Genomic DNA, 13,461 nt, shown 5'->3' with positions numbered 1-13,461 from the left:
CCGGCGCTCAGGTGACCCCCAGTTCCGTATCCATATAGAATTCGATTTACGCTAGCCATTTTAAAATTTATTACCGGTCTCAGTATAACTAAGAGGCATCTTCACTCGGGCCCGTTAATTCCTCCACATTTACCAAAGCTTTTTCTTTTTCACTAGAACTGCAAATCTTTACTGATAACCAAAGACACCCAGACGCATTTTTTCCAAACGGAACAGCCTTATCCTAGTCATTATCCCAGATTGGTACAACAGGTACTATACATATCAAAATATTTTTCCACCATAACTAACTTTACAATGTGAATGGGTGTCCCTTTGCAAGTCAGCGAACAAGAGTAGGAATTAATACGGGTTCTGGCATCACTGTACAGCAATTTATTTTATTTTATTTCATTTTCTACTCCTTTTTCTATTTTTTATTTTTTCACTAGCCTAATGCTGCCACTCTTTATTTTGCACTTTTTAAATATTTTTGTGTCTGTTTACCAACTATCACTACGGCACTACTCTCATCGGAGAGTTCATTCACTCACGTATGACCGGCTCATAACTGGTGTATTGCATGACAGTATAAAGACTGATTATAAGTCTGCACATGCAATTAAGACTATTCAATTCTTTTCCTTTCCAAAAAAAACTAGAAATTGAGATTTCCGAATTATAAGTCCTATGTATGTATTTATTTATTCCTTTCTTCTTCCACTAGATATCATGTCTATATATCTTTGATTTATATCCAGAATACGGCACAAGAAATGACCAGGATACACGGCTGTTAGGATTGTACCAGTAAAGGATTATCACACTGGGAACCGCCCTGATGAAGGTGACCTCAAAAATAGAGGAACACCGAAACGCGCGTAGGCCTCTGGTTCTTACTGTATTTGCTAGATATCATAGCCCTATTATTGTTTTTTCTCAGCCATAGTTCTTTACTTTTGTACTTGATTATAGAGTGTCATTGTAACATCACTAGATTTGTATTTTTTCAAATCTTTTTATTGATATGTAATTGATTGCCACCTTTGGCCTGTTTTTGTCATTGTGCTATTGTGTCATTATTATTTATTGAGATTATTAGAGTTTCTTTTTTGTAGTCTGTTTTTTGTTTCGTGTATTTTAGTCATTTTTAGCCTGGTATGAGTGTGGTTTGGTTGAGATAGGTTATTTGTACCTTTTTTCTTCTAAGTATTAGGTTCTGTGTTCTTAGTATTTTGTATAATCATTCAATAAACTTATATTTTGGTTATAGAATTTTCTATTTAGTCATTCTATTTGATGTTCAGCCTTATTGTATATCCATGAAGCATGGTCATTTTTCGACATACAACTTGACGGCCATCAATATCCATTGAGATACGGGACCTGAGGAATATCCATCCTACAGGTTAATAGTTGTAGCTCTTTATTTAGATTTCCTCTATAGTAGTATTTTCCCTACTTGAGCTACGTTCATTAAATCAGGGAACCCCTTGTGGTACTTCTCTTACCTTTCATGGTGCCTGAAAGGATGCGCAGGAACATAACGAGAGAGGCTCAGTAATTTCTTCTGCAGCAGCTGCTTCTGAAATAAGAAAGGGACAACTCATTATTGCAAAAAGGGTAGGTGACGGCGCCCAAATAAATACCCTCCAAAGGGCACATGGGGACAGCCCACCATATTAGGTCCTTCACACTCATGTCAATGGTGGAGAGTCACTGAAGCCCTCTAAGGCAGTGGAAAGCTGAGGAGGGATCTGTTGTAAAATCATCCTTTTATTCCCCATTTTTACTGGTGGCTTTAATCCTAGAATCACTAGGACTCTCCGTATAATAAAGCTGATGTTCTCTTAATCTGGGAGCACAGGGAATTGGTGCCTTCTCGGCCAAGGACCATGGAGCAGCGGCTAGCCCAGGGGCACCTGCACTACACAAACAGTACCACATGTGCTTTCCCGCAGTGTGTTGTAAGGATAGCGAAATACACAATTGTTATCCGCTGCTGCACTTTACCATTTTGTTTAAATTGTTACTTTTTCCACAGATGTCTTCCTTATTTGGGGTGACTAGCAGCAACTAATCTAAGGTAACACTTGGACACCAATTTGAGAGCACACCGCAGCAGAGCCCTAGTGTTTGGCTAGAAGAGCAAGCCTAGAAAGTGTTTGCCTGAAACTTGTTCTTAATGCAGTATACTCCCTCGCCCCTCATATGTGCAGGCTACTTACTGACAGTAAAGATATAGTTTTAGGAGTATGTCTGTACCACAGGGAAGAACCTGGCATCCCCTACCAAAGTAAGTGAAGCCCACGATCTTCTGACTTACGCCCTCATTACAACCCTGGTGGTCGGTCGCGAAGTGGCGGTGATACCGCAAACAGGCCGGCGGTAAAAAAAATTAAATTACAAGCATGGCGGTGACCGCCATGCAAAACCGCCACATCTCCACTCCGATCGCCAGGGTGGTAAAGACCGCTGGGCTGGAGACTTCGGTCTCTAGCCTGGCGGCCGTCAGTACATTCATCACTACATTGCCGGCGGTATCACAACCCCGCATACCGCCATGGATTTCGTGGGGTTCTGTACCGCCACGCAATCCACGGCGGTAGGGTAGGCACTATCAGTGCCAGGGAATACGTTCCCTGGCACTGATAGGGGTCTCCCCCACCCTCCTCCCCAGAGTCCTTCTCCCAAACCCACAACCCCCTACCACCCCCCAAAGGTGGTAGGACCCCCTCCCCACACACACCCCCAACATTGACACACACACACACCCCCTACATGCACACTCGCACAACTACACATACACGCACACATACACGCACACATACACGCACACATGTTCCATACACACAACACACCCCCTGCATGCATACACGCACTCACACACACCCTCTAAACACTCACACGCACACCCCCATGCACACACACAACACACAACACCCCCTCACCCCCCTAACGGACGATCACCTTTCCTGGTCCGGTGATCCCCCAGGAGGGAACGAGATCCATGGGGGCTGCTCCACCGCCAGATCCCCGTCACCAGAACACCGCCACAGCGAATCATGGGACGTGATTCGGTGGGCGGTGTTCCGATGACGTGGCGGTGGAGCAGCCTCCAATTCACCGCCGAACGCCAGTATGGCTGCTGGCAGGTCTCCGGTCGGAAAAGGGCGGGGGGCTGCCAGCAGTCATAATACGCTGTGGTCTGCAATACATTCAAAATACAGACCACGCCATCCTTCCTAACACAATGCAAAGAAACAGATGCTCACAATGATGCTCTATAAAGGATACCAGTGCTGAAAACCTGCACCAAACCAGCTCCTCTGACCCACAGTGGCTTCCTGCTAAACCGGCCAAATTGTGAATGTAAGCTTGAAAGACGCTCAAGAAAGCTGAAGAGTTGCCCCAGGCCTGGTCGCCTCTGCTTTAACTTTATGGATCACTGAAGCTGCCCATCTCCTGAACCCGAAGGAGATCTGCACATACTCTACTGTTCTGCCTGTGGCACATGATCCTCTCCTTCTAGCTACAGATATCCAATGAAGTCACTCAGACCTCTCAGGAGCACTCCAGAGACACAGATGAAAGCTGCTTCACAGTAACAAAGTGCTGGTGAGTGGTTTCTAGAAGTGATGGCTCAGTCTGCTGAGCACATTCTCCAGCATGACGACTGCCCCATAACAAAAGCAGGGGTTACCAGTCTGATGTGTGGCAGGTACTGCCGCCCCACCAGGCGCACAACACACAGTCTACTCTGCCACAGGCTAAACATTGCTGCAACTTCAACTTGGGAGACTGGATTTGGCATGACCGGTCCTGCACTATTTAAGCATTGTCGATATACTTGATGGGTGGTCCGGTACAAACACAGAAGGGGCCAGTATGCTGCAGACTGGGTAGATCGAGGATGGGAAGGCGAGCAGCGGCATCAAGACAGAAATGCTGAACAAGGAGGTAATGCTATGCAAGGAAAGCTAGCAATGTGCATCAATCTTTGCTGAGCAGAGACTGGGGGAACAAAGAGTAGAAATAGGCTAGAATGTGGAGTAAGCAGTAATTCCCCTTCCCCAACAGGTGGATTCCCAAAGCCATGCCTTGGTCGCTCGAGCTTTTTTCATCTGTGTTGGTTTCCCTGTCTTTCTCCCATTCTGGTGGCGCCGAACCCAGCCACTGAGCTCATCAGCGAGCCTGAAACAAGAAACAGAACATTTGAAAAAAAAAACAATGAAATGTAAAGTCATCTAAAAAAAACACTGTTCGTAGTAATGTATTTCATTTACTGACAGGACATACTTTCTAAATGACTACCAATAAAGTTACGTACAGAATGCAGGCATTAATTAAATATATAGCGGGTGTTATCTAGGCAGTAGAGAATTTGGAGAAAAGATGGCACAGAAGCTAGGTGGTAACTACAGGATGTAGAGGAGGAATCCTGCAAGAGTTAGCTGCAGATTCGAGTGTTAAGATGTGTGGCACAGGTTTCACCAGGATATCACAGAATTTAGAGCGTGGATGCTGTAGGAGATCCCTGGAGATTAGAAAATTTAAAGATGGTGTGTCACAGGTATTACCGGGCTATTATAAAATTCAGAGGTTGGATACTGTAGGAGTTATCAGGAGACTAAAGAATTCACAGACAATAGATCACCGGTTTGATCTGGAGATTACAGAATGCAGAAAGAAAAGTGGTTTATTTACATTCATACAACATGGCCTTTCTGGAGATTGCTGAAGGCAGTTACAAAAAGTTGAGAATACTTAATTCTGTGTTGAGATTCGCCCAGGGTTATTTGCAGATGGCAGGATTAAGAGAGAAGAAGCTGCATGAACTTCTGGAGGTTAATGAATGCAGAAGAGACATGCTCCGAGATCGATTTAGTAGAAAACAACATTCAGAGCGGTCTCAGGAGTTCAGAGAAGTATACATTCTAAAGAAATGATTTTTGAGCAATCCTGGTATTACAAGGTTCAGACGTAGAACTCCACCAGTGGTTGTAAAAGCTTTTGAACAATAGAATGACCATTATCTCAGAATACATAATTCTGTGAAGGAATGTAATGTGTATTTGTAAAGCGCACTAACACCTGCGACGGTATCCTGGCACGTAGCCCTGCCTGTGGTTGATTGGCTAATTGAAAAACCAGGTGCTTTTTGTGGAATAGAATAACAGAGGAGGTTCTGATGAGGAGTGGGAGGTCCTTCCTCGCTTGAGGAGCGATGTAAGAGAACGCTCGCCTTCTCTCCTAATATGGTTCTGTGTATGCATAGGATGTATGCAAGAAGAAGTCCTGCAGATCCGAGGTGTCTGGGTAGTTGGATAAATAATTAAGGGACTACTTTAGGATGCAAAATTTAAAGGGACTGTTTTACCACCTACATGAAGGTGTTGCAGTGCACACAATGTAGCATTCAGAGAAGCAATGTCACAGGAGCTATTTGGAAATCACAGAATTTAAGAGAGTCAACCTTGTAGAATACTGCTTCGTATAATAGATTCTAAATCAGACACATTGCAGAAGTAATCTAAAGAGTCATTATTTCCAAGCAGAAAAACAGCAAATTATTTGGTGATCTCAAAATGTGGAACAAACTGGTCCTACATGAGATATATCCAAGTTATTACAAGTATGCAATAATTAAATATTGAGCTGTCTGAAAATCAATACACTGTAAACAACATACACTGTAAAAGTGCATCAGAGACCCAGAGCATACCATAGTGAACAAGAACATCTAAAAGAGTGAGTGGTGTGTTCATGGAAATCCCAAACCATCCCTAAGCTTTCAACTTTATGTCAAGTGAAGGTGGAACAATGGTGGAGTTTAAAACTCCATCAAATAGACAAACAGGCACTTCATTATGTATCTGCCAAACAAAAAAAAAGCCCAATCTGGCCAAAGGTTTTCCACAGACAACATTGTAAGCAGCCTCTGGCCTTCCCCAACTTGGTAGCCCTCTTGATGTACTCACCGGAGAGATTCAGTGCGGTTGAACTGGCGGCAGTCTGAGGACAGGAAGAGCTGGTCGATGTCACGGAGGACCATCTCCTTCACATCAGAGATGGCTGTGCTGAGGTTCCTGGATAGAAGAGAAGACAAGACAGCTTTGTGAATCCAGGAGCTTCCAGAAAACACTAGCCATGTTTGTGCCCAGGAGAGACAGTATACATGAGAGGGGAGGACCACAGGACACCCACATTATTGTTTATCAATGTAACATTTCCACTGTCCCTCTATTGTGAGCAGTCTCAGAGGAGTGAAAAGTGACTTCGATTCACCATGAAGGTATATGCCCACTGTGCCTTACCGTGCACTACTTTAGTGGTGCACACTTCCCTTCTCTGAGCTCTGTTGAAGCTGCAGAGCTCACACACTGTCCCTTACTGTGCGCTTCTGCAAAGGTGCTCAACACTTCCCTTCTCCAAGGCCTGTGGAAGCTGGAGTGCTCACCTTATGCCTCTGGATGCGCTTCTGCAGTGGCACACGGCACTTCCCTTCTCCAAGGCCTGTGGAAGCTGCAGTACTCACACTATGCCTCTGGATGCGCTTCTGCAGGGGTTCACTGCACCTCCCTTCTCCAAGGCCTGTGGAAGCTGGAGTGCTCACCTTATGCCTATGGGTGCGCTTCTGCAGTGGTGCACAACACTTCCCTTCTTCAAGGCCTGTGGAAGCTGCAGTACTCACACTATCCCTCAAGGTGCACTCCTGCGGTGTGCATGGCACTTCCTTTCTCCAAGGCCTGTGGAAGCCGCAGTGCTCCCACTATGCCTCAGGGTGCACTTCTGCAGTGGTGCTCATCACTTCCCTTCTCCAAGGCCTGTGGAAGCTGCAGTGCTCACACTATCCCTCAAGGTGCACTCCTGCGGTGTGCATGGCACTTCCTTTCTCCAAGGCCTGTGGAAGCTGCAGTTCTCACACTATACCTCAAGGTGCACTCCTGCGGTGTGCATGCCACTTCCTTTCTCCAAGGCCTGTGGAAGCCGCAGTTCTCCCACTATGCCTCAGGGTGCACTTCTGCAGTGGTGCATGGTACTTCTTTTTTCCAAGGCCTGTGGAAGCTGCAGTTCTCACAGTATACCTTAAGGCGCACTCCTCTGGTGGTGCATGGTATTTATTTTTTCCAAGGCCTGTGGAAGCTTCAGCGCTCACACTATGCGTCTGGGTGGGATTCTGCAGTGGTGCACGTTACTTCCTTTCGCCAAGGCCTATGGTAGTTGCAGTGCTCCCACCATGCCTCAGGGTGCACTTCTGCAGTGGTGCAGAACACTTCCTTTCTCCAAGCCCAGTGGAAGCTGCAGTGCTCACACTATCCCTCAGGGTGCACTTCTCCAAGGCCTGTGGAAGCTGCACTGCTCACACTAAGCCTCAGGGTGCACTTCTGCAGTGGTGCTCATCAATTCCCTTCTCCAAGGCCTGTAGAAGCTGCAGTGCTCACACTATCCCTCAAGATGCACTCCTGCGGTGTGCATGGCACTTCCTTTCTCCAAGCCCAGTGGAAGCTGCAGTGCTCACACTATCCCTCAGGGTGCACTTCTCCAAGGCCTGTGGAAGCTGCACTGCTCACACTATGCCACAGGGTGCACTTCTCCAAGGCTTGTGAAAGCCGCAGTGCTCCCACTATGCCTCAGGGTGCACTTCTGCAGTGGCGCACAGCACTTCCTTACTCCAAGGCCTGTGGAAGCTGCAGTGCTCACACTATCCCTCAGGGTGTACTTCTGCAGTGGTGCAAGACACTTCCTTTTTCCAAGGCCGGTGGCAGTTGCAATGCTCACACTATACTTCAGAGTGCGCTTCTGCAGTGGTGCACGTTACTTCCTTTCTCCAAGGCCTGTCGAGGCCGCAGTGCTCACTATGCCTCAGGGTGAGCGTCTGCAGTGGCGCACACCACTTCCCTTCTCCAAGGCCTGTGGAGGCTGTAGCGCTCACACTATGCCTCAGGGTGCACTTCAGCAAGGCCAGTGGAAGCTGCAGTGATCACACTATCCCTTAGGGTGCATTTCTGCAGTGGTGCACGACACTTGCTTTCTCCAAGGCCAGTGGAAGCTGCAGTGCTCACATTATCCCTCAGGGTGCACTTCGCCAAGGCCAGTGGAAGCCGCAGTGCTCACACTATGCCTCAGGGTGCACAACACTTCCCTTCTCCAAGGCCTGTGGAAGTCGCAGTGCTCACACTATGCCTCAGGGTGCACAACACTTCCCTTCTCCAAGGCCTGTGGATGTCGCAGTGCTCACACTATGCCTCAGGGTGCATTTCTCCAAAGCCAGTGGAAGCCGCAGTGCTCACACTATCCCTCAGGGTGCACTTCTCCAAGGCCAGTGGAAGCTGCAGTGCTCACACTATGCCTCAGGGTGCGCTTCTGCAAGGCCTGTGGAAGCCGCAGTGCTCACACTATCCCTCAGGGTGCAAAACACTTCCCTTCTCCAAGGCCAGTGGAAGCCGCAGTGCTCACACTATGCCTCAGGGTGCACGACACTTCCCTTCTCCAACGCCTGTGGAAGCCGCAGTGCTCACACTATGCCTCAGGGTGCACAACACTTCCCTTCTCCAAGGCCTGTGGAAGCCGCAGTGCTCACACTATGCCTCAGGGTGCACGACACTTCCCTTCTCCAAGGCCTGTGGAAGACTGCAGTGCTCACACTATGCCTCAGGGTGCACGACACTTCCCTTCTCCAAGGCCAGTGGAAGACTGCAGTGCTCACACTATGCCTCAGGGTGCACGACACTTCCCTTCTCCAAGGCCAGTGGAAGCTGCAGTGCTCACACTATGCCTCAGGATGCACGACACTTCCCTTCTCCAAGGCCTGTGGAAGCTGCAGTGCTCACACTATGCCTCAGGGTGCACGACACTTCCCTTCTCCAAGGCCCGTGGAAGCCGCAGTGCTCACACTATGCCTCAGGGTGCACGACACTTCCCTTCTCCTAGGCCCGTGGAAGCCGCAGTGCTCACACTATGCCTCAGGGTGCACGACACTTCCCTTCTCCAAGGCCAGTGGAAGCCGCAGTGCTCACACTATGCCTCAGGGTGCACGACACTTCCCTTCTCCAAGGCCTGTGGAAGCTGCAGTGCTCACACTATGCCTCAGGGTGCACGACACTTCCCTTCTCCAAGGCCCGTGGAAGCTGCAGTGCTCACACTATGTCTCAGGGTGCACGACACTTCCCTTCTCCAAGGCCCGTGGAAGCTGCAGTGCTCACACTATGTCTCAGGGTGCACGACACTTCCCTTCTCCAAGGCCCGTGGAAGCTGCAGCGCTCACACTATGCCTCAGGGTGCACGACACTTCCCTTCTCCAAGGCCCGTGGAAGCCGCAGTGCTCACACAATGCCTCAGGGTGCACAACACTTCCCTTCTCCAAGGCCCGTGGAAGCCGCAGTGCTCACACTATGCCTCAGGGTGCACGACACTTCCCTTCTCCAAGGCCTGTAGAAGCTTGGGGTTAGGTGAGGGCCTTGAAAGACTGTGGCAGAGCAAGAGAACCATCAGTTCGTCCCAGTGGCGAGGGGAGTGGGGGTCCCACAAACATCTGAGAGTCTAGAGAAGGCAGCACCCAGAAGAAGAGGGTTTTAGTTGCCGCTGCAGCCTTCTCGAGAACAAGGAAATGTGGCAGAGAGGTGCAGCCTGGGTAACAATTAAGCATGTAAGGGAGGAGGAACCCCACAAGCAGCCCAACTACAAATACGTGCTAACGCTACACTGGGCGTCTAAGATGAATGCAGGTATCTCTCCTTGACTATCACTGACCTTGTGGCTCAGTAAATCTGTGGCAGCATTCCTGTTAATGGGATCCCAAAACAGCAAAAATATCCCAAACATCCCATCCATACCGAAGCCATGAAGAACAGAAGTTACAAGACGCCGGTGATGGGAGGGCCCCCTGGCTGCAGGTGCAAGCCTGTCTCACCTTCCAAGAACTTCTAATCAATAGCAGATCACGAGAACACAGCGCCCTACACCGGTTTAGAGGCGGGACATCTGGCCGGCAATCTGAAAGATAACGCGCCCTCCAGCTCCTTGCCTCGCCACCCGCTGACGCCCAGCCGAGGCCACTAAAGAACCGCAAACTGCACAGACCTCACAGTGGCGAAGTTCACCCCAGAACCAAAGAGAAGTGGGGGCGGGGGCATGCACACCGCCCTAGCGCTTCCACCCCTAGCCAGTCCGCCGCCTGGCATTTCTTGTTTTGGTGACAGACAGCTGTCATCTCACCAAACAGGCCATGCGTTATTTGTTGGGAAAAAATTGGAAGTTTATTCTAATTTATTTACGCAATACACAGGCAGGGTTAACATATGGGTGATCAGCGTGTTCAGAGCTGTTTAAGACTAAGCACCGACCCCCATCCTGAAATAATACCGCGCCCCCGGGAATCCAGTGATGCGGTGTCTGCAATCCGGTGCTTTGCATCGGGCTGCGGCCCATACAGATTTAGAGCAGGTGCTCCCATGGAGCGAACTAGGGCCAACCCCCCAGTTGTCAGGATACCAGCTGATCTTTGGGGGGGGGGGGGGGGGGATAGTGCAGTCGCATTTATCTCAAGCCCCCTTTGGCCTGAGGAGATAATAGTTTGCAGCCCCATCTGCATCATTTTGGAGCATGAATCTCGCTTTTTCGCATTATGATCTCAACGGAAAGAGAGAGCAAGAGATGAAGACAACCTAAACACCCACCAACCTGGGCATGGCATGATGTCATCTGCACAAGTTATGGGGCTGAGATCCATGCTGGCCATGCCTAGCTTGCTCAGCCAAGTGACCACCGAAAAGATATTATTTCCCAGGCACTGAGGAAAACACTAAGGGGCTGTCCCCCACTCCCATCCGACCTCTGCTCGGCTCAACAAGCACTAGCCATCATACCCCACATACAGAAGACCTCGGCTGGTGGAAGACCCTTTGCGTTCCTCGCAGCAAAGAGCTGGAACACCCCGCACCTCAGGCAGTCATCATCGCTGCATCAGTTCAGGAATCTCCTTAAAACCTGGCTCTTTAACTGAAGCTCAGAGGACAAACCCCCTCAGCACCTTGAGACCAGTATGCGTGAGCAGCTGCGCTTTATAAACATTTATTTGATTTGAATGGGGGGGGGGGGGGGGGGGGGGGGCGTACACCAAAGCTTTCTTTGCAGTCCACAGGTGTCTGACAGACTCTTTCATGCACACCCACCTAAAGTCTCTGACAGACACACAGTGGGTTGTATGCACTCCTCAAGTTTCTGATAGTCCCTCTCTCACACACACACACAGGGTTGTATGCACTCTACATGTCTCTGACACACTCTCACTCACACAGGATTGTATGCACTCTTCAAGTCTCTGGCACACACACGCACTGGGTTATATGCACTCTAAAAGTCTGGCACAGACTCACACACACACACACACACACACACACACACACAAGCACACAGACAGAATTGCAGGACGTCTCTGGCACAGACACACAGGGTTGTATGCACTCTACAAATCTCTGCACAGATACACACACAAGGTTGTATGCACTACAAGTCTCTGGCACAGAAACACAGGATTTATACACTATATGTCTCTGGAACAGACAAACATGTCTGATACACTCCCTCTCATAAACACACACACACACAGGGTTGTATACACTCTACGAGTGTCTGGCACAGATACACACACACACACAGGGTTGTATGTACTGTACAAGTCTGGCACAGACACACACAGGGTTGTATCCACCTACAAGTCTATGACAGTCTCACACACACACACACACACACACACACACAGGATTGTATGCACTCTACAAGTCTGGCACAGACAAACACAGGGTTGTACGCACTCTACAAGTCTCTGGCACAGACACACAGGATTTATACACTATATGTCTCTGAAACAGACAAACACATGTCTGATACACTCCCTCTCATAAACACACACACACACACACACACACACACACAGGGTTGTATACACTCTACGAGTGTCTGGCACAGATACACACACACACACACACACACACACACACACACACAGGGTTGTATGTACTGTACAAGTCTGGCACAGACACACACAGGGTTGTATCCACTCTACAAGTCTATGACATTCTCACACACACACACACACACACAGGATTGTATGCACTGTACAAGTCTGACACAGACAAACACAGGGTTGTACGCACTCTACAAGTCTCTGGCACAGACACACACGGTTGTAAGCACTCTACAAGTGTCTGGCACAGTCACACTCACACACACTCGTGTCTCTGGCACAGACAAACATGTGTCTGATACACTCTCACACACACACACACACAGGGTTGTATGCACTCTAAATATCTCTGGCACAGATACCTACAGGCTTGTATACACTCTACAAGCCTCTGGCACAGACACATAGACAGAGTCAGGGGGGTGTATCAGACACTTGTAGACTCTCTCTCTCACACACACACACACACACACACACAGGGCTGTATGTACTGTACAGGTCTCTGGCACAGTTTCTCTCACACATACAGGATTGTATGCATTCTACAAGTCTCTGGTACAGTCTCACACACACAAGGTTGTATCTACATGTTTCTAGTACAGACTCAGCCCTCCCTCCCTCCCTCTCTCTCTCACACACACACATGCGCACTTAAAGGGTTGTATGCACTCTAGAATGTCTAACAGACTCTCTCTCTCACACACAGACACACACACACACCCCCAAGGGAGTTTTTGCACTTTACAGGTCTATGGCACAGTCTCTTTCTCTCTCTCACACACACACACACACACACACACACACACAGGGTTGTATGCACTCTACATGTTTCTAGCACTGACTCCCTCACTCACACACACGCACACACCTATAGGGTTGTATGCACTCTACAAGTCTCTGACAGTCTCTCTCTCGCTCGCGCACACACACACACACACACACACACACACACACACACACACACACACACACACTGGATTGTATGCACTTTACAAGTCTGACAGTCTCTCTCTCGCGCACACGCACACACACGCACACACAGTGATATATGCACTCTACAAGTCTCTGAGAGACTCCCTCTGTGGCGGGCGCGCGCGGACACACACACACACACACACACAGTGATATATGCACTCTACAAGTCTCTGACAGACACCTTCTCTCTCGCACACATGCACACACACACACACACACACACACACACACACAGTGTTGTACGCACTCTACAATGTCCGATAGACTCTCTCACTGACACACCGAAGGGTTTTGTTTGCACTCAAGTGTCAGGCACAGACCTACACACCTGTCACTTGGCAAAAATACCAGTGGCAGCGAAATGTATCCAAAGACAAAGGGATGCCCAACGTCCACGCTCCTCGGTGCCGTCCCACTGCTGCTGGGGAGGAAGGGGAAGCCCGAGAGGTGGAAACCTGAGAAATCAAGGGGGCTCCTCGGGTCAGTTTACTTCCTGTTCCTGCTGCTTCCGCCGTAGACCCCAAGACCGGGAAAACCAA

At 49.0% G+C, this 13,461-nt stretch overlaps 1 protein-coding gene across 1 annotated transcript in view; it reads right to left on the bottom strand.

Moving 5' to 3' along the window:
• ATF6B (activating transcription factor 6 beta) overlaps positions 1–13,461 on the bottom strand; it is a 184,931-nt gene that overhangs the window by 26,102 nt on the left and 145,368 nt on the right. The window contains exons 11-13 of the mRNA XM_069237233.1: positions 5,961–6,068; positions 4,080–4,173; positions 1,491–1,564 (exon numbers count right to left, since the gene is read on the bottom strand). Coding sequence (XP_069093334.1) covers positions 1,491–1,564; positions 4,080–4,173; positions 5,961–6,068 — 276 coding nt within the window. The remainder of the gene's footprint in view (positions 1–1,490; positions 1,565–4,079; positions 4,174–5,960; positions 6,069–13,461) is intronic.

The sequence above is a fragment of the Pleurodeles waltl genome, chromosome 6 (genome assembly GCF_031143425.1).
Source record: "Pleurodeles waltl isolate 20211129_DDA chromosome 6, aPleWal1.hap1.20221129, whole genome shotgun sequence".
NCBI classification, from domain to species: domain Eukaryota; kingdom Metazoa; phylum Chordata; class Amphibia; order Caudata; family Salamandridae; genus Pleurodeles; species Pleurodeles waltl.
This window is presented reverse-complemented; position numbering and strand designations above follow the sequence as displayed.